Consider the following 22225-nt stretch of genomic DNA (forward strand, 5'->3'; position numbering starts at 1 on the left):
GTAAGTTCCTGGTGGATAGGTCTATCAGTGGCTATTAGCCAAGATGGTCAGGGATACAACCCCTTCCTCTGGGTGTCCCTAAACCTCTGACTGCCAGAAGCTGGGACTGGATGACTGGGAATGGATCACTCGACAAACTGCCCTGTACGGGTCATTCCCTCTGAAGCATCTGGCACTGGCCACTGTCAGAAGACAGGATACTGAGCTAGATGGATCATTTGTCTGATCCAGTCTGACTGTTCTGATGTACTCATATATCCCCCATTATCTCAGCCCCACAATCTTTAATATATTTATCTGCGCAGCATGCCTGTGAGGTAGGACAATGCTATTATCCCCATTAGAGAGGTTTCTGATGCTTTCCCCTTTCCAGTGAGTGTATTTCTCTAGTGTCTCTTGTCCTAGTGTGCTACAGGCATCTTTGAAAGTTTTAGTTAAGATTAATGTAATAGCTGCAGTCGGAATCCTAGAGCTGTCAAACCACGACAGAAAATGAGAAGGAAACAAAGGAAAGATACGTCATCATGTCACAACAAATAGACAATCCTTTGTGAAACTAATGTCACTATAACATGTTGTATATTTTAGTTCTGTAAATGAGATTGAATAATACCAAACAAGGTAGCAACCGCAAAGTCCATTCCAACATCATGAAACTTTAAAGTTTCCTTGTCGTTGTCACTGAAGGGGTAAAGAATTCTGTGCGATCGATGATACCTGGAAATATCCCATGAAAATGACCCGGAGCCAATATCTGCTCTCAGCTCCACTTCAGTGTAATTGGGAGAAGAATTTGGCCTTTGGTATCTTGAATATTACAACTATAACAAATGGCTGTGAATGATACTTTTGGTGCTTTACTTATACGCAATTCCCCTCTCCCTTCCCATATAACAGTGAAGGCCAAATCTGCACCGGGTGTAAATCAGAGCAATCCTACCACCCTGAGCTGAAACCAACGCCAGACTCCATAATTGGCCCTGAATCTGTATTCAGTTCTAGACTGGATGCCCTGCACTTCTATTTTTAAAAGACATCACTTTTGTTTTTGACATTTAAAAAAGTTATTCTGGAACTTTTAGTTGAAACCATTTGGGTGAATTGTCTGATGAATGCACAATATTTTCATGGTGAGAGTCAAACTGCAAAGCAAGTTAATTTTCATGAAACAGCATGGACATTGCAAACCTCTGTAAAGACTTAAAAGGAAAATTGTAATCTTGTCACAAATACAATTCTATTGCATCCACATAATTAAACTAGAACCTGTCCATAAAAAGTGTGACTTCATTCAATAATTAACAGGAGGGTAGGCCTGCCTTACCTGGGATAGGTATAATGGGAATACTCTCATTAGGGACCACTCGAGGCGAGCTGCTGTCCTCCACGTAGAAATGAGCCGTCTGAAAACACTTTCTGTTAAAGGAACAGAATAAGTTAAGTGCTATGAAAAATAGCAGATAAAAATGCAGTGAAGAACTTTTGCACATGTTCTGCCTTTCCATTTCTAGTTACATACTGTCAGATGTTACAGCTTTAAATGCTCGTTAGAGAAAACACATGTAAGCTGTATGTAATTATATTTGTGCTTTCAGTATGACTTTAATTCACTGATACCTAACACACACACCCCGCCCCCGGTTGAGGAGCATACTACTGCTACGTATCAGTTCACATTAAATTAAGCGCCAAAAGTTTACTATTTGAAATATTCTAGATTTCAAATACACAATTCAGAAAGAAACATACACAGTCCTATGGATCAGTTCTCAAATCAAAACTAAAGCAAGATGTTTCAAGGGACTATGCACCTACTGTAAAACTTAATGCTGCGTAACAGTGGGCAGTATCTAACGCAGATTATGTAACGGCTATGTGTTACCCCACTGCTGTCATGAAAGTTACAGTTTCCACAGTAACAAACTTTATTTCTATAAGCCCTAAACCTGTAAAATCCTCTTCATAACCTCCAGCTAACACTGAATCACAGACGCTGCTATAGAAAATCCAATCGATGCTTAGCTTGGGCCCCAGAAGCTGTCTCTGAAAAGGCCCAAGACGACAAGTCAAATGCAGAAACCATGCTAGAAACCCTGCAAGGAGGACTTAAATCCACCTGGCTGTTTTTACCTGTATTTAATGCAAAGTAGAGAGCACAAGCTGGTCATCATAGAGAAGGCACTGAGCAGATGAGAATCAAGAGATGCAAGAAGCTTCTGCATGGTGATGTTAACTGAGGCAGGGTTTTCCAACATCCGCGTCACTACTCATTGCTGACTTAATGAGCTGCTTGAGGCTGGAACTGAATATTTAATGAGCCTTGCTCAGTGTGAGCAGCTATTGTGACGAGAGAAGGGTCTGCTCTCATCTGTCAGGGGCTCTTAACAAGAGCTTTGCCCTTCCATAAAGATCCCTCTTACTGCAGCTCTGACCGAACCGCTCCTCAACACCTGTATGGAGTTGGAACACAGCCCTGATTAACTGCCCCTTTATGGGAATTGTTGTTTCTCCTGCTGAAAAATATTTGCATTTAATGGCTTGTAACTTTCTGCCTTGTCCTATGCTTTTCTCTAATTCTGGACATTGTGTTCTGCATAGAAAGCCCACTCTCTATAGCCTGTTTTGCTGACATTGTCAAACTAATTTATGCTTCCATTGTTTCATCACAGATGCAAACCAGAGTGCTAAGAAGTCACTGAAAAAATCCAAGAATGCTTTAAGGCAAAACGGGTCTCGAAAAGAACCTAAGATCCCCACAGGTCTATGTTTGCACAGCAGCACAATACTAGCTATGGGACTTTGTAAATAATAAAAGTATATGACAAGTAAGTTCACATATGCTATTGAATATGCAACCAGAAAAGATCACATTTCACAGCATGGCGTGGTTTTCTTCAAGTGGGTCTTTTTTTTCAGGGAGAGTGTCTTGTACCGTATTAGAGTTATTTATATGGTAAGCATACTTTGCTAGGGAACACCGTAGGGTGAAATCATACACGAGACTCCATATTGCGTGACATTTAACGAATTCGTTCATTTCCCTCCTCTCCTCCGCTGCCTTTTTTTTTTTTTTTTTAAAGCAAAAAGGGAATTCCTTTATTTTTTGGCAGCCTTTTCTTTGGACAATGCGCACCCTGGGGGCACAGAGCAGAATAAATCAGTCACACACAAGGGGAGAAAGTATGAATATGAAACAGGGAAAACGTTCACGGTTTTGATGCATTCAGGACTGTTTTCCCTTGAGTAAACTCTACAGAAAATCCACGGAGAGGTCTCCTGGTAATTGAGGCCTTAAGAACACATACAATTTTCCACATAGCAGTTTAATAAAGATAGACTTTTTTATTTATTGATCCCAGGGTTTCTTGGGGGAGGCGGGAGTTGGACTTACAATACATATGAAATGGCATTCTTTTTTATTCATTTATTTATTCACTTCTCTCATATGCAAAAAACAAACAGAAAACCCATTGCATTGTGTTTTTTATATCTCCCCAAGGGAATCATTTAATAAAAATATGAAATTGCTTAATTCTACAGCATAATTACATTGTGTGATGTGCGTAATGCACATATGTAGTAATATACTAAATATGCAGTAACATCTCAGTACAGTGTAATATATACAGGTATTAGTAATAATATATTAATCATATAGTAGAGTTTGCCGCTGTAATTTATGCAATTGACAAATCCATATTTCTCTTTCCTGGATAGCTATTTATAGCTGTCATTGAAAACATCATTATGTCACAATCAGGTAACGATCCAAGTGCTTTGCCTAATTACAAATATATCAGACTACAACGCAGTGTGTACATGTGGATGTAACTGTAGGCGTGGTATTACACATACATAATAAAGCATTTGCTTATTACAGCACTTCCTGGTAGCAAACACTGAAATTAAAATTAGCGGTAGGCTTCCCTTGTAATCCCTTTTTCACGTGCTCATAGCTTTCTAAAAAACTCCTTTTCAGTTTTATCTTTTCAAATTTAGGGTTTGTCTACACTTGAAACACGATAGCTACACAACTGCAGTGCTTCAGTGTCGACACTCCCTATGCTGAGGGGAGGGGTTCTCCTGCTGATGTAGGTATTGCACCTCCCTGAGAGGCGGTAGCTAGGCGATGGAAGAATTCTTCTGTCAACCTAGCGCTGTCTACACCAGGGGTTAGGTCGGCTTAACTGCGTCGCTCAGGAGAGTGGATTTTCCACACCCCTGAGCAATATAGCTGGGTCAACCTAATTTTTTTAGCAGAGACCAGGCCTTAGTCTCAGCTAATTTTGTGGGAAGGGAGAGGGGAAGTTTGATGAAAGTCCATTCACCCATTTCAGGTCGGTAAAGGTGATACAAATACACCTTCTCCTCTGCAAGGAGGCTTTTAGTGACATAGTAACTCCAAAGCTGAAACTTTACAGATGGCTAGTCCTCAATGAGGCTATTCTCTAGACTGATCTGTCAAAAAATCCCATACAAAATAAATGAATAATTTTTAAAGAATGAGTTTTACAAACTCACAAGATGAACTTTCCATAAAGATCAGGTTATTAGGCCAGTTCCTTGGCTTCTCTTCAGTCTCCTTTGTGGGGCTCCAGCATGGGGCTTATAGCTACCTTAGCGCAGGCACTTATCCCTCCCCCCCGGTACAGGGGCATTCTGTGGTCACCTGTGGGTGGAATGGGACAGGACACGCTATGTTCCAGTGATTGTGCCCAGAGGAGCAGCCGTTTGAGCAACGTTCCCTCGAATTTTTCCCATCCATGTGTGGAATGAATTTTGTTACGTGCACCAATATGGAGGTGATCAGTGGAGGGCTGAGGGGTTCGGAGTGTAGGATGGGGCTCAGGGCTGGGGCGAGGGTTCTGGCTGGGGGTGCGGGGTGGGCCCGGGGATGAGGAGTTTGGGGTGCAGGCTGCCCAGGGCTGCAGCGGGGAGAGAGGACTCCCCCCAGCCCTCTCTCCTGCAGCAGCAGCTGGGCTGGGGGAGAGACGCCTCTCCCAGGCCACAGCAGCTCCGGGGATGGGGGAGTCACTGCAGCGCCGATGCCCCAAGCTCCTCCATCACCACCCCCACCTCGCCCCCCTGCCCTCGAGTGCAGTGTGAATGCCTGCACAGCCCTTGGTGGTCTCCTGTGCGGCCAAACAGGTGCGCACCTTAGAGGGAACGTAGCGTTTGGTGAAAGTTAGAGCAGCCTCTACAATAGGAGAGTCCCTGCCCCAAACAATCCAAGGGTATGTACCGGGGTCAAAGGAATCCCAGTCCGAAGTCCTAGCCACAGTGTTCGCAGGGTCCGGACCGATAATTGTCAGCGGAACGTTACACTACTTGTAAATTTGCTAGGGAAACCGAAAGTGTGCCCGATACACAAGGTTTATGCCAGACACTTTTCCTGACAGCTAGAAGCAGCGTTCTGTGAATTAGCAATTGAGCTTTGGCAATGGCATAAATTATCGCTACAAGCTTTACTGAAATACTAGATCCGAATGACAGAAGCGATTCTACAGCAGCGATTTAAAGTAAAGCAAAGCACATTCTTAATTTTAATTCCACACAATTCCAGGCAGCCCGCATGCTGCTGCAAAGTCCCCAGGACTCTGTTGCCTTTGAAACAAAATCAGTGTGCAGTGAAACAGACTCCTCCCCCGAGCCCCATATGCTTTTTTGGGCTGCTTTTCCCTGGGGCACAATAACCAGAGATCAGACACATAATTGTCACATATGGGGCAAAGATGCAGAAAGTCATACTCCGTGAGACCAACATCTCCACAGAAAGGGAATGGTGGGAGTGTTTGCCACGCTAAGATTACATTTTTGGAAAGTTTTTTCTCCCTAATATCCTTAGAGGCCAATTTTGTTCAACATCTTCACTGATGATCTGGAGGATGGCGTGGACTGCACCCTCAGCAAGTTCGCGGATGACACTAAGCTGGGGGGAGAGGTAGATACACTGGAGGGTAGGGACAGGATACAGAGGAACCTAGACAAATTGGAGGATTGAGCCAAAAGAAACCTGATGAGGCTCAACAAGGACAAGTGCAGAGTCCTGCACTTAGGACGGAAGAATCCCATGCACTGCTACAGACTGGGGTTCGAGCTCCAGCTGGGGGTGTGGGCTCTGGGGTGGGGCTGGGGATGAGGGGTTTGGTGTGCAGGAGGGGGCTCCGGGCTGGGGCAGAGGGTTGGGGTGTGCGGGGGTATGGACTCTGGGCTAGGGGTGTGGGCTCCAGGTAAGGCCAGAAATAAGGGGTTCAGGATGCGTGAGAGGGCTCCGGGCTGTGGCAGGGGTGGGGGATCCAGCTGGGGGTGCGGGCTCTGAGGTGGGGCTGGGGATGAGGGGCTTCGGGTGCAGGAGGGGGCTCCGGGCTGGGGGCTCCAGCTGGGGGTGCGGGCTCTGAGGTGGGGCTAGGGATGAGGGCTTGAGGTGCAGGAAGGGGCTCAGGGCTGGGGTAGGGGTGGGGGTGCCAGCTGGGGGTGCAGGCTCTGAGGTGGGGTTGGGGATGAGGGGCTTGGGGTGCAGGAGGGGGCTCCGGGCTGGGGGCTCCAGCTGGGGGTGCGGGCTCTGAGGTGGGGCTAGGGATGAGGGCTTGAGGTGCAGGAGGGGGCTCCGGACTGGGGCAGGGGTGGGGGCTCCAGCTGGGGGTGCGGGCTCTGAGGTGGGGCTAGGGATGAGGGGTTTGGTGTGCAGGAAGGGGCTCCGGGCTGGGGCAGGGGTGGGGGATCCAGCTGGGGGTGCGGGCTCTGAGGTGGGGCTAGGGATGAGGGCTTGAGGTGCAGGAAGGGGCTCAGGGCTGGGGCAGGGCTGGGGGCTCCAGCTGGGGGTGCGGGCTCTGAGGTGGGGCTGGGGATGAGGGGCTTGGGGTGCAGGAGGGGGCTCCGGGCTGGGGGCTCCAGCTGGGGGTGTGGGCTCTGAGGTGGGGCTGGGGATGAGGGCTTGAGGTGCAGGAAGGGGCTCAGGGCTGGGGCAGGGGTGGGGGCTCCAGCTGGGGGTGCGGGCTCTGAGGTGGGGCTGGGGATGAGGGGCTTGGGACGCAGGAGGGGGCTCCGGGCTGGGGCAGTGGGTTGGGGTGTGGAGGGGTGTGGGCTCCGGAAGGGAGTTTGGGTCCCGGTGGCACTTACTGTGGCTCCCAGGAAGCGGCCGCCAGGTCCCTGCAGCCCCATGGCGCACGGGCGGCCAGGGGGGCTCTGTGCGCTGCCCTTGCGCCTGCAGGTGCAGCCTCCACAGCTCCCACTGATCGTGGTTCCCGGCCAATGGGAGCTGCGGAGCCGGAATTCAGGGCAGGGAGCCTCCCTGGCCGCCCACATGCCTAGGGGCTGCAAGGACCTGGTGGCTGCTTCCGGGAGCTGTGTGGAGCTAGGGCAGGCAGAGAACCTACCTTAGACCCGGGCCCGCCCTGCGCCACCGACCGGAGTCACCGGGGTCCCTTTTCGACTGGGAGTTCCGGTCGAAAACCAGACGCCTGGCACCCTAGATAGTGAAAGAGCTAGTTCCCTGCCTCTGTACATGCAGTTTTAGATTCAGTAAAATTATTTCACACTCTCAGTGAGCAATTTTTGCATGTTGTCCAGTGAACAGAGTCCAGATTAGTTTCTGATGGAACTGACAACAGAGCACGTATGGGGTCAAGCGTACCAGTACTGCACTGCTCTGCCCTTTAAACCAGGTTCACCCCTCCTTTGTGGACATTTGTCAGTGTCACCAGCAAAACTGGCAACGACTTCTCAAAAAAGATCCTCAGACTGTGAAAGAGCAGAAATGCTGCAAATCAGGACTAAGTAACTGGCAGACCAGAGTATGGGAGCTTGGACAACAACTGCCTGCGGTCTGCAAAGCTCTAGCCAGGGCATCAGTCACTGACTTTTATGAGCAATAAAATTGACTCCAGCATTAAAAACAAAAAAACAAAAACAAAAAATAAACAGAGGGACAGAGAAAACACAGAAGCAAAACCAATGTCCTGAATATTAACAAGTGACTAATGAGGAGCTATAATATTACACTCATCCTTTCACTATATGCTAAGGAGTATCTGCACTCCCCTCTTTCATACAGGGCACGATAGAGCTAAAATTGTCATTTTCTGAGAGTATTTTGCTTCCAGTGTCTTCCAGGCTTAAAAAAATACCATCCCGCAGCTCAACAGCAGAATGATATAAGAAGCCGGAAGTACATGCACTCTTAAGAAACCTCCTCCAAACAGAAACAGAAAGATATCAAATGCTAGAGAGGTAACACAGAGAATGCTGCCTTCACATACAAACTGTGGAATGACGTAAACCTAACAATGTATAAAACAAAGAGCGAATGTACTGCTGGAACAAGAGGAAAATTTCCCACTACATCTATAAAAGGCTGGTTCTCCTGGGTCTCTCATGAAGATGATTTTCCTTCTCCTCACAAACTAATTTCTGCCTGTTATTCTTTTCTTGTTGTAGCAGTGTTGGTCCCAGGATACTAGAGAGACAAGTTGGACGAGATATTATCTTTTATTGGACTAACTTCTGTTGGTGAGAGAGACAAGCTTCTGAGCTTACACAGAGCTCTTCTTCAGGTCTGGGAAATCACCTTCGTTTTACAGCTCTGTGTAAACCCGAAAGCTTGTCTCTCTCACCAACAGAACTTGGTCCAATAAAAGATATTCCCTCCCCCACCTTGTCTTTCTTGTGCAGTGTTGATCAGAAGAGGCCAATACAGTACCTGAACAGAGTGTGCCCAGGCTCTGGAATCTTTTTCTAGCTACAATGGCATAAAAATAGACTATCCCTTTCACTGCACTTCCTATGGGTATTTCCTTACAGTAGCAAGTTGTTACACACCCAATTAGTTCCACTGAAGTGAACGGGACTTCTTGGCTGAGTATGTGTTCACTAAGGTGGCCTGTCTGGCCCCATGTTTGTAAAATGGATGTTCTGCTAGATAGAGCAGGCATTTCTAGTACTCCTTGTATAACACTGGTCTACAATTTTTGAGAAGTCGTCTGCTTCCGAGATAAAATGTGCTATTTATTATGCATTTTGATGTGCTGAATTCAAATATGACAATTAAAACAACTGATTGGCTACTGTTTCTAAGATATTTAAGTTTTTACATTTGATGTCTATGTATATTGTGTAGATAGTAGGGTTTTAATCATAAATTGTAAACCTAGGTCTTTTCATGTGTTTATGGTTGCTTTACATGATAATATTTCACCTGTCCTGTTTATGTAACACTTTAAAAATCAGCAAAAGGGTTATATAAATAAAATTTATTATGAAACAAAAGGCAAAAAGCTATTCTGTACATAGTTTAGTCCTATTCAGTGTCTACTCGGCGCTTCTTGGCTTGTCTCTTGTATTCATTAAATGGAGCATCTCTTGTCACTGTCCAGCAATAGTCTGCAAGCATTGATGGGCTCCATTTGCCCTGATAGCATTTCTCCATTGTTGCAATGTCCTGGTGAAATCGCTCGCCGTGCTCGTCGCTCACTGCTCCGCAGTTTGGTGGAAAAAAATCTAGATGAGAGTGCAAAAAATGTATCTTTAGTGACATGTTGCAACCAAGGCTTTTGTATGCCTTGAGGAGGTTTTCCACCAACAACCTGTAGTCGTCTGCCTTGTTGTTTCCGAGAAAATTTATTGCCACTAACTGGAAGGCTTTCCATGCCGTCTTTTCCTTGCCACGCAGTGCATGGTCAAATGCATCATCTCGAAGAAGTTCACGAATCTGAGGACCAACAAAGACACCTTTCTTTATCTTAGCTTCACTTAACCTTGGAAATTTTCCACGGAGGTACTTGAAAGCTGCTTGTGTTTTGTCAATGGCCTTGACAAAGTTCTTCATCAGACCCAGCTTGATGTGTAAGGGTGGTAACAAAATCTTCCTTGATTCAACAAGTGGTGGATGCTGAACACTTTTCCTCCCAGGCTCCAATGACTGTCGGAGTGGCCAATCTTTCTTGATGGAGTGGGAATCTCTTGCACGACTATCCCATTCGCAGAGAAAACAGCAGTACTTTGTGTATCCAGTCTGCAGACCAAGCAAGAGAGCAACAACCTTCAAATCGCCACAAAGCTGCCACTGATGTTGGTCATAGTTTATGCAACTCAAAAGTTGTTTCATGTTGTCATAGGTTTCCTTCATATGGACTGCATGACCAACTGGAATTGATGGCAAAACATTGCCATTATGCAGTAAAACAGCTTTAAGACTCGTCTTCGATGAATCAATGAACAGTCTCCACTCAACTCGATCGTGAACGATGTTGAGGGCTGCCATCACACCATCGATGTTGTTGCAGGCTACAAGATCACCTTCCATGAAGAAGAATGGGACAAGAGCCTTTTGACAGTCACGGAACATGGAAACCCTAACATCACGTGCCAGGAGATTCCACTGCTGTAGTCTGGAGCCCAACAGCTCTGCCTTACTCTTGGGTAGTTCCAAATCCCTGACAAGGTCATTCAGTTCACCTTGTGTTATGAGGTGTGGTTCAGAGGAGGAGGATGGGAGAAAATGTGGGTCCTGTGACATTGATGGTTCAGGACCAGAAGTTTCATCCTCTTCCTCTTCCTCGTCTGACTCAAGTGAGAATGATTCTGGTGCATCAGGAACCGGCAGTCCTTCTCCGTGGGGTACTGGGCGTATAGCTGATGGAATGTTTGGATAATACACAGTCCACTTTTTCTTCTTTGACACACCTTTCCTAACTGGAGGCACCATGCAGAAGTAACAATTGCTGGTATGATCTGTTGGCTCTCTCCAAATCATTGGCACTGCAAAAGGCATAGATTTCCTTTTCCTGTTCAACCACTGGCGAAGATTTGTTGCACAAGTGTTGCAGCATATGTGTGGGGCCCTGATCTCCAATTTTGCAGCCAAAATAAAGGTGATAGGCTTTCTTAACCATAGTGGTTATACTGCGCTTTTGTGATGCAGAAGTCACTTCACCACAAACATAGCAGAAGTTATCTGCACTGTTCACACAAGTACGAGGCATCTCTGCTCACTTTGGCTAAACAGAAATGTGTCCCTTTGCAAAATCAAACACTGACAAATAAGAGAGCACGACACTGTATGATTTCTAGAGCCGATATAGGGCAATTTGTTCAGCAGAGTGATGTAAGCTTCGTTATGATTGCATCATCCATGACTTCTAGGAATAACATGATGCAATTCATATCATGTATGACGCAATACCAGCTCCAGATTGCATCATTCATTGTTTTGCCTAAAAAGCAAGTACTGTCCAAACCCAGTCATAGATTTATTCATAGATCCAGTCAAAGATGTATTTTAGTCATTTCTGGTTTAAATTGAGATCCCTTCCCTTTATAACTCACTTATCTTCCGCCATTCCCAAGTCAAGGGTCGTATATACTGACCCAATAGCATATCTTGAAAACTAGAGCCAATCAACGATTTTAAGCATCATTTTCGTTCTCAGTGACCCAGAAGTAGTAAAGTTTGACTACATTTATTTCAGAAGCATTTTGGCTGTAGAGCAGTGTAATTATTTCGCTAATGGCTAACCTTCTCTCCCCCTCGCTCTCTCAGCATGCTGAAAAAATTACACCAGTCCGCGTAACAAACACACACTTGATCATTTAGACCAGTTCCTCTGCTTTTCCCGAGCCCTCTGGCCATTCAGAATCACAGAAGCTCTGCTAATCACCTTTCCACAGATGGAAAGAAAAGCTACACTTTTCGCAATTAAGAGGAAAGCACTTTGTGGAAAAGACAACCACCGTTAAAAGACATTAGGCAATAAGAATAAAGTAACCTAAAAAATATTACAGTGCTCATTAACTGAGTACTTCCTTTGCTGATATGAAAATTTCTTCAGGGTATGTTAAGAAGTGTGTCTTGTTTACCTAGTAATTAAAAAAAAACATTTTGGGGATTCAATTAGCGTCTATGCATTTACTAGTATCAGAGGGGTAGTCGTGTTGGTCTGGATCTGTAAAAAGCAACAGAGAGTCCTGTGGCACCTTTAAGACTAACAGATGTATTGGAGCATAAGCTTTCGTGGGTGAATGCCCACTTCGTCGGATGCATGTATGCGTTTACTGTCACTCTTCTATTCAAAAGCAATCATAAAGTTGCTAAACAGGTTGAACATTTGGGTTTTTTTATACAGACACTGAAAGTATTTGAAGAAGCACACGTTCTCAGTGGAGAAGTAGCTTATCATGCCATTTCCAGAGGCCAAAAGAAACAAACCATTTGATGCCTATCAAATAGGCAAGCAAGGTCATTCCCCCCCACCCCCCAACAGGTGCACAGTTTGTGTATTCAAAATATACACATATGGGCGCGAACAAGGAATTGGCCATGAAAAATGCACCACTGTTGTGCACAGTGTTGAAGTGAAAGATTTACAGGTGTGCAGCATTCACTTCCTGTGTGAGATAGGTCTCTCATCCAACACGGGGCGAACAGTAATTCATATTAACAGGAGAAGGGTATTATGTTGAAATGACGCATCACACAGTAGTTATTTTTACTGTGGATCCTTTCTAAAAAGAACTCAAGCTAAGCCTGGAAGTTACTTTTATTTAAATATAAAGATTCTTATTTCATGGATCAACTTGCTAGCAACACAGCAGAGGACGGCACTGCATCTTATCACACCCCTTCTCCGTATCGTACACACTCAAAGCTACAGAAGCTGAAAGTGGGGATAGCCTTCTACAGTTTGTCTCTGCTTATCAGAGCCCTGCTGTTCTCTGCCCCAAACACCCCTGCACATGTCTTTGCAGCGCAAGGTAAATGTCGGTGGTAGCTAGCGGGTAGAAGGGAAGGAATAAAACAACGGGATAAGAGGAAGTGGGTGAGAATTAAAGATATGGTCCCTTTCAAAGAATACATCAAAGGTCAAAACTTTCCACCTGAAAAAACAATTTGGCCATGAGGAGTTGTGACTTTTTGACAGAGAAGGATAGCTGACTTAGGGTATGTCTTCACTACCCGCCATATCGGCGGGTAGCAATCGATTTATCCGGGATCGATATATCGCGTCTCGTTAAGACGCGATATATCGATCCCCGAACGTGCTCACCGTCAACTCCGGAACTCCACCAGAGCGAGCGGCGGTAGCGCAGTCGACGGGGGAGCCGCGGCTGTCGATCCCGCGCCGTCTGGACCCCAGGTAATTCGATCCAAGATACTTCGACTTCAGCTACGCTATTCGCGTAGCTGAAGTTGCGTATCTTGGATCGATCTCCCCCCCTAGTGTAGACCAGCCCAAAGTATGTAACCCCCGCCTGCTCGGCGTGGCGCTCTGTCCCCCTCTAGTGGTGGCTAGACCAGCTAGAGATTGATAAGCCTGCTACAGCTTTGGCTAAGAGAAATGTGTCTTTTAGCTCAGGCAGTAGAGGCTTGTGCATTAAGCTCAAGAGATCCCAGGTTTGATTCCTGCTGCTGATGACCCACCAAGGGCAGTGGCGTTATAAGTGGTGGTCCGTACTACGTCTCTTAGTCAAGGCTGTAACAGGCTCATCAATCTCTAGCTGGCCTACTCACCACTAGAGGGAGACAGAGTGCCACACCGACCAGGCACAGGTTACAAGTATTTACAGTCTGTTGCAGAGATGTCCATGTTAAGAACAAAGGATTCATTTGCAAACCTTGTTCCCCTGATGCCAACAGATTATACAGAATAACCTTAGACTGTAAACTCCTTTAGCCCAGGGTTGTCTCCCTTTATGTAGTATACAGTGCTGAACACAGTCAGTATGCAATAAACGTTTAGAAAAAGGGATTTAAGTGGTTAAACAGCTGTAGAAAGCATGACACATGCACAAAGACTTGATTTCACAAACCCTCCCCCATTCCTAACATCATCAGATGTACAACCAAAAAGTGTCCAGGTGGCCAATGATGTAATGCATTTACAAAGCTCTTCAACTGCAAATTGTAAGTGGATAAATCTTAGTTTAACCCAGCATAAACATTTCCCATGCTTCCTTCTCCCATCTTTCTAGTGTCCCCTGAGAACAGCTAAGGCAATTGTGAAAGCTTATTTGTGATGACACTAACCCTTGTAACACTCGGTAACTAATTATTGTCTTTGTGACCTTTGACAGAGCTAGAAGAGTCAGAATTTCCCCGAGTTTTAATCAATAGCTTGCAACATCTGTGTTGATTACACTCCGCAGTTTCACATGCGCCTGAGGAGGCTTTCTCTTCAGTATTTTCCACGGAAAGAGAGTATGCTCTCAGGCATATGCATTGCCACTCAGAGGATTTCGAGGAAAAAGCAGGGTTTAAAAATCTACGGGCAGCATTTTAACATAGTCTTTAAAAATGGGGTATCGGTAAGGTATGAAAAAGTGTATCTGCAGTCACATTTTTCTCTATGAGCCACAGATGTATTTAGTGCAATGGATATGTATATGTTGCAAAGCTAGCAAACGGCCTAGCTACTGTATCTTCCACGCTGTATATTACATGTTAAAATGGTGAGAGATTCAGTTATCCAAGCAAATCATAGCTTAAGTGGTGCCTTAAAATGCTGAGTTCCAACACCCTGACTATAGCAGGGTATCAGAAAGTAGCCTAAAACTTTTCTAAATGGCGGCTAAATTTTCCTCCAAGTGAAGAGCTGTACAGTAATTGCAAGAACTCCAGTGATCAATGAAGACAAGCTGTCAGTACCAACACTAGAAGCTCAAGATTGCACTGGGGCTCTGTGCAGGCCCCAAACACGTCTGTTTGCAAGAGTTGGGTCTTATTTTGCCACACCACCAACAGAAGGAGCTTGCGTGACTCGTACACAGTAGCTAGTTTTATAAAGCTATCCAATGAGACATACCTTAGAATAAGAAGAAACCTAAGTCTAAATTTAAAGAACATGTGGCTGTGTTTTTGTCCAGGTCCAAAAACTGGGTGCATTCTTTTCATGTTTTAATTCACATACGCTGATTCACTGGGGCCAGAAGCTTTCCTATAAAAACTGCAATTCAGAAAAGGCTTGTTAACAGTGAGTAGCGGAGAGAGCTTTTCTGCTTGGAATATGCACCTGAAAACAGTAAATGCTTCCAAAATACAAGAGACCTGCTTTTCCGGCCGAAGGGTTATCCTTTCTTCAAATTACAATAAGAAAACAGAACAATTACTTGATATTTATTTGAAGTGTCCCTTGGGTGATCACCAAACCAGCTTTTGGATCTAGACATGCCTGCAACTAAATGTACTTAAAATTTAGACTTAGTTCTCATCTTGCTCTTAGGCATTGGCCGTTTTTAACTGCAACTCAGAGATTCTTAAATTTGTTTAGTATAATTAACCATACAATGGGAAGGTAGTTCCCGCTTTCTTTCCAGACCGGAAAGATTCCTTTGCTGATGGGAGTCTAGATGACTGGGAAGATCTTCCCGAGACTATTTTGGCATATTTCAAGTTCAGACTATTTAGGGCAGGTTTTTCTTTTTGAGTGTTGTGAATAATATGGAAAGTCTTTATTGTTTGCCTTTTTACATAGAAAAGGGAATTTCACAAATTTTGTGGAAAATCCTATAGCTTCTTATTAAAATTTGGTTTCAAATGTATTGAGAAGACCCTTTGATCAACATAACACAAGAGTAGCAGGTGCCAAAAGAAAAGAACAGCAGATGTTTAGTACCTGACAGACAGTTGATGGGGGACACAGGAAATACAAAAAGAACAGGAGTACTTGTGGCACCTTAGGGTACGTCCAGACTACCTGCCAAATTAGCGAGTAGTAATCGATCTATCAGGAATCGATATATCGCGTCTCGTCTAGACGTGATATATCGATCCCCGAATGCACTCCCGTCGATTCCGGAACTCCACCAGGGCGAGCGGCGGTAGCGGAGTCGACAGGGGAGCTGCAGCCATCGATCCCGCGCCGTGAGGACGGGAGGTAAGTAGAAATAAGATATGTCGACTTCAGCTATGCTATTCCCGTAGCTGAAGTTGCATATCTTATATCGACACACACCCTCCCCCTAGTGTAGACCAGCCCTTAGATACTAACAAATTTATTTGAGCATAAGCTTTCATGGGCTACAGCCCACTTCATCGGATGCATAGAATGGAACACACAGAAGATATTTATACATACAGAGAACATGAAAAGGTGGAAGTAGCCATACCAACTGTAAGAGGCCAATCAACTGAGATGAGCTATCATCAGCAGGAGAGAAATTAAAAAAACAACAACCTTTGAAGTGATAATCAAGATGACCCATAGAAGGTGTGAGGATACTTAACATGGGGAAATAGATTCAATTAGTGTAATGACCCAACCATTCCCAGTCTCTGTTCAAACCTAAGTTAATTGTATCTAATTTGCATATTAATTCAAGTTCAGCAGTCTCTCTTTGGAGTCTGTTTCTGAAGTTTTTTTTGTTTCAAAATTGCCACCTTCAAGTCTGTCACTGAGTGGTTAGAGAGGCTGAAGTGTTCTCCCACTGGTTTTTGAATGTTATGATTCCTGATGTCCGATTTGTGTCCCTTTATTCTTTTGCTTAGAGACTGTCCGGTTTGGCCAATGTATATGGAAATACAATATTTAATGCTAGTACTCCAGTAAGGAAATTTACAAAAACTGCTCCTCACACTAAAAGACAGAATTTTTGGTATCCAGATAGTCTTCTTTCCACAGCCATGTCTGTGGAAGCCGAGATTTGTGCAGGGACAGATAACAAACCTCATATGTTATATGGGTCTCTGAGGCAGAGGTCTGGGGAATCATTAATCTCTTCAGTGATCAGTACATTTGGAGATTCTGTTCCTAATGGTGCTGGTGCTGATATATTATCGACTCTTCACAATTCTAGCTAAGCCAGAGGTATATCTGGGGAGACACTTTTAATTAAGGCGTTCCTTGTATTCTAAGGTTAACAAGTGTAGTGAGGAAACACAAATATCAGACACATCACAATAACTTAGTGCTCAATGAAACATTGTGGGGGGAACATTGAGCCATAGTCTCAGCTGTTTTAAACTGGCGTAGCTTCGCTGAAGCCAACAGATCTCTGCTGATTTACAAAAGCTAAGGGTCTGTCCAAGAACTTCAGTAGTCAATAGGGCAACTGCTTCTTACATGGATTTTTCTAAACAAATAAACAAATCCCACAACAACAGCAATCCTCTAATACAAATCCAAGAGATTTTCGGCTCATACACCAGAAATATCAAATGAATACAAAAAAAGGTGTAAGCATTATTAAAGCTAAGTGTAATTAAGCATGAGCAAATGAAGACAATGCTTATTTGGACTTACCCACTTTCCCAGACCTAATAAACATTGGCCAGATAATTTTCCAATAAAAAAAATTCTAGACATTTTATAACCAAATGTTGTTGCTGATACTTTAATTCCTCAAGAGGCACTGGTGACTGTACTATCTCAGTCAAAGATCAAGAATGAGTTTGAAAAAGACGGGGGACAGAGTGAGAAGGGAGAATAAAATTTTTCAAAATATTTATAAAAAGGAAAAAAGAAACAAGAACATCTTTGAAGTTTCAGAGCTATCCCTTGATTCAAAATGCCTTGAGTATTCCTGTTAAGGGAAAAGATGTTTGTTATGCAAAAGGATTGAAAGATCAAGGAACATCATTAAATATTACAGTGGGATTTAGAAACATGTATTAATAGATCCCTGATTGTACAGAAAAGTCAAGAATTTTCAAGTTAGTAGCAGAGGATAGTCTGCCTTTCGGAGATCAGTGTAACAGTCAAAATTAAACTGAGGCCTGGAAACTACTTTCATACCCAGATCAATTCAGTTTTGAGCAGAGACACAACGTGTACAGATAATGTATTAGCTTCCATTTGCCTTAATGTGTGTATTGAAACATCTAATAAAAAGAATCATCATATTGAAATGAATATTCTGATTAAAGATAAAACTGAGTTTCAAATGAGTGAAATACAAGATAGGGAACTCAAGTCATTTACATTAATTACCAATAGGGCTGTCTGTGTTTAGATCCTTTAACAACAGATCCTCTTTAATATGTTTTCTGTTCATATTTGCAGAACATAAGTAGAATAAAGCCTACTAGCCTAATTTTGACTGATTTCTTAAATCTCTGCTCATTTAACTTTAGCACTGGTTACTGTAGAACTGTCTCAAGATTGGGGGTGTGGGGGGGTAAAAAGCAGTATTCATTGGAGGCTGCATTTTAACAAGAAACATGTGAATGTTTCTGAATGTTAATGTTAAAAAGAGAGCCGGTGGGCCAGGTACCTCTTCATTGCTCTCCACTAGACAACTGGGAGTAGTCACTTGGTTTCAGAAATCTTTTCCATTCACTCCACATAAAGTGACCTCCGACCCTAAAGGCAGATATAATTTTGTCCATGATTTTTTAGGTTCTGTTCCTTATTCTATTTTGTAATACCTATGACCCTAACAATCCTGTTCGTGATGTCTTCCCCCCCCCCATCTGTATTTGCTCTCCACATTCTTATGTGATCTCTGGTAGCAATTTTAATACTGTTCTGCTGGAGGGGTTAGATTATAGCCCTGCGACCAATAGAGTGATAACAATAATTAAGGCTGTTACACCCATTCTAAGGAATACCATCTAACCGATACATAGACTTGGCACAGTTGTATTCTTCTGTTTGTGATTTTATTAAATGATCCACTCCATCAATTTCCATCTCTGAGGTCTTGGAAACTCAGTAACGTTTTCCCTCAAGTTTTATACCTGTGCCTTAAGTTGAGGAATTTTGCAAGATGAAGCCTGTATAAAACACAGATTAAATAGAGAAACATTTTGCCATTCTCTCTGGTAGCTGTGTCTCAGACTTTTGATTTCAGGTCTGTGATTTCTTGTCTAGATCACTCAAGTGTGAAATACCTTTTGACCCATTTATTTGTCTTCTAGCTGATTACAGCCAACTTGACAGGATGGATAAATCAACTTGGTGATTTTTGTCACATGCTTTATTTATAGCACACGAAGTTATACTTCCACAATAGACTCGAAAAAGCTGTCCAGACACTGAGCTCTTGTATCCTAACATAATTGCATACTATGGTTTTAAATATCATTTGTTGGACCAATTCTTTGCAGAGATCCAGGAAGTCTGGGAATTCTCTAATGAACTCTCATCAAAGGAACTTCAGCAATTCTCGCCATTAGAAAATATTGTAGATATTGCTCATTTTAGGAGGATTTTTTTAAATTTAATCTGAGTATTTTTAATGTGTCACAGTTCTTTGCAATTTGTACCCACTTACCCCTGTTTTGTGACTAGTTTATACCTACTGCTGGGGGAATTCTGTGCCACTGCACAAAGCAGAATTTTGCAGAAATTAACACTGCATGTGCACAATTTCCTTTCCCCCACAGAAATGAGCTACAGTGCTGCTGGCTGCTACTAAGGGCTGCTGGATCCAGCAGAGCCCAGCTCGGACAGAGAAGACACTGCCGGGTGGAGGGGAAAGGAGCTAGAGGGTTCCTAGCAGCTGCAGTTCCCAGCATGCCCTGAGGGAAAGAGTGGGCCGCGTGCAGGAAACTCCATGCAAGCATGGGACCAAGCATCAGGCTGTTTTTCCCTCTGGATCCCTGGGCTCTGGGGGGGAGAGGGTGGATGTCTGGGCCGGGGGTGGGGGAGTCCATAGCTGGGCTCTGAGGGGAAAGGGGTGTGGGTATCTGGGCAAGGGGGGACCCCGTGGCTGGGCTGTGGGGGGGGGGGGGCAGGGAGTGCGGGTATCTGGGCTGGAGGTGGGGGGGCCAATGGCTGGGCTCTGGGGGGGGGAAGGGGGCAGAGAAACAGGAATTGGGTTGTCATAGGGGTTTCTTTAACTCTCTACGCCTGGGGGAAATTTTGCGTGTGCCCCTGTATTGTTAGACACACTTGCTGACAGATATTTTGAAATAAGTTACCAAAATAATTGAAACTGGTGTGATTATGTAGCATTATTTTGATAAATAAAATCTGCAGAATTTTAAAATATTGTGCACAGAATTTTTATTTTTTGGGCACCTAATTTTTTAATTTTTGGCGCAGGATGCACCCAGGAGTATTATACCAAGGGGGGGCTTTCATCACTTTTATGACACCACTGTGTTTGGCCCAGACACATCCAAGGGAGCTGCACCCAGTTACTCCAGGTTACATTTGGCCAAATGTCCACTAATCTGTAGTTGCAGATCACAATTTATTTATTTTTTTAAACCATGAGCACACTGCAATTTGGAAAGGGGGAAATTATTGTTCTCACTTATAAAAGGGCAAATTGAACAGCTTTTATATGAGCAAGCAAACCCTGTCACATCAGCACAAGACGTTCAGTGCCAGATAATTTCAGCTGACTAACAAATGAGTCTTTTTTTCTCAAGGACGTGTGGCAGAATACGGTGTGTTTAGTTAACGTCTTTTTTTGTTGGCAAACAAATACTCTCTCTCCTGTTCCAATGCACCAATGAGATGCGATGTTCCCAGGGCAGAGAGAAAAGGCGCGCACATGCGCACACACACACACAGTCACTGTATGCGGATGTATGGAAATGACAAAGCGTTCACCTCCCGCACTAGGGAGCGCTCTTGTGCCTGGGGGTGGATTTGGCTTATGGGAAGATGAATGGTGTTATTGTCATGCTTCTCTTTTGGGGGTCTTGCTAGGGCCAGGGAGGAGCTCTGTGCACAGGGCTCCCTCTGGGAAGATGCTGAATCAGAACGCTCCCCACTGTCCTGACTGCTGCCTGCCCTCAGCTAGTGCTGCCGTCCCACTTTTTGGGCACCGTTGAGCGAGACTTGCGGGTGCTCATACTTACACCAGGTGTCAGCAGCTGCACACCCAGGGCACTAAGGTGATTTAAAGCCACTTTCGCTCACCCTTTGTTCCTGTGTGGAGCACAAGAACGGATGAACTAGGAATCCGGCCCCTTATATCTTGAGAACTCCCTACCCTGCCTTATAACAGTGACAGGCAGGATCTACCTGTTTCTGCCTTCAAAGGAGCAGCTATTTTCAAGGCGCAGCTACACCTGGTTATCCTCCACTGCAGCTAGGAAGTCTACGGCTTCCTCCCTTAAGTTATCACAGCTCAAGGAAGCATTGCCAGACGAGAGTCAGAACATCTATGAAATTCCTGTTCGGGTTTATCCCAAATTCCAGCACTACTGTCTGACTTGGGGGCTGTTCTTCCCAAGGGGATAACTGTCCCCCCCCATTGTTTAGAAATTTCTCAGACAAATTCCAAGTTCGCAGAAATGCAGGACTGAAAGGATCTCGAGAGGTCATCTAGTCCAGTCCCCTGCACTCATGGCAGGACTAAGTATTACCTAGAGCAGGGGTAGACAACCTATGGCACGCATGCCAAAGGCGGCACGTGAGCTGATTTTCAGTGGCACTCACACTGCCCGGGTCCTGGCCACCAGTCCGGGGGGCTCTGCATTTTAATTTAATTTTAAATGAAGCCTCTTAAACATTTTAAAAACCTTATTTACTTTACATACAACAATAGTTTAGTTACATATTATAGACTTATAGAAAGAGACCTTCTAAAAACGTTAAAATGTATTACCGGCACGCGAAACCTTAAATTAGAGTGAATAAATGAAGACTCGGCACACCACTTCTGAAAGGTTGCTGACCCCTGACCTAGACCATCCCTGACAAGGGTTTGTCTAACCTGCTCTTAAAAACATCCAATGACGGAGACTCCACAACCTCCCTGGGAAATTTGTTCCAGTGCTTAACTACCTTGACAGTTAGGAAGTTTTTTCTAATGTCTAATCTAAATTTTCTTTCTTGCAATGTAAGCCCAAGAATTTGTTTGGGCAAGATTGGACTTGGTGTTTAGTTTTGCAGCTGCCAAGCTCACCTGTGTTGACCACTAGAGCTTTCAAATGAATCCATCCACATAAAGTGGACATTATCAATAAAATAATCAACAGTGAAATTGTTAATGTTAGCACTGGGCTTCAGAATTAAGCCCCCTTTGAGAAGACTGCAAGGTAAAAGGGAAGTTCTCTCAGAGATGTAGAAAGTGAATTGGCTCACACTCTGAAGAAGATCTCCAAAACCAAATGAAAATTTAAAATCTGCAGTCCTGCAACACCGCAATCCATAGGAACCTTCCATCCATAATCAAACATGGAATTTTCATTTTCCAATGGCCCTGCCTTCGGGTTTGTACTATAAATGGTAGTGAAGTATGAGCGTTCCTCATACCTTCAAATGTGCCCAGCTGTTTCTTAAGCAGAATGCCACAGAGAAGGAGGAGATTATGTATTCAGGTGCTGTGAGATAAA

At 44.2% G+C, this 22225-nt stretch overlaps 1 protein-coding gene across 2 annotated transcripts in view; it reads right to left on the reverse strand.

Moving 5' to 3' along the window:
* PTPRG (protein tyrosine phosphatase receptor type G) overlaps nt 1-22225 on the reverse strand; it is a 605571-nt gene that overhangs the window by 51499 nt on the left and 531847 nt on the right. For both annotated transcript variants that reach the window (XM_065407550.1, XM_065407549.1), the window contains one exon: nt 1325-1416. In XM_065407550.1, coding sequence (XP_065263622.1) covers nt 1325-1416 — 92 coding nt within the window. The remainder of the gene's footprint in view (nt 1-1324; nt 1417-22225) is intronic.

Source organism: Emys orbicularis, chromosome 7 (genome assembly GCF_028017835.1).
Source record: "Emys orbicularis isolate rEmyOrb1 chromosome 7, rEmyOrb1.hap1, whole genome shotgun sequence".
In the NCBI taxonomy this organism is placed as follows: domain Eukaryota; kingdom Metazoa; phylum Chordata; order Testudines; family Emydidae; genus Emys; species Emys orbicularis.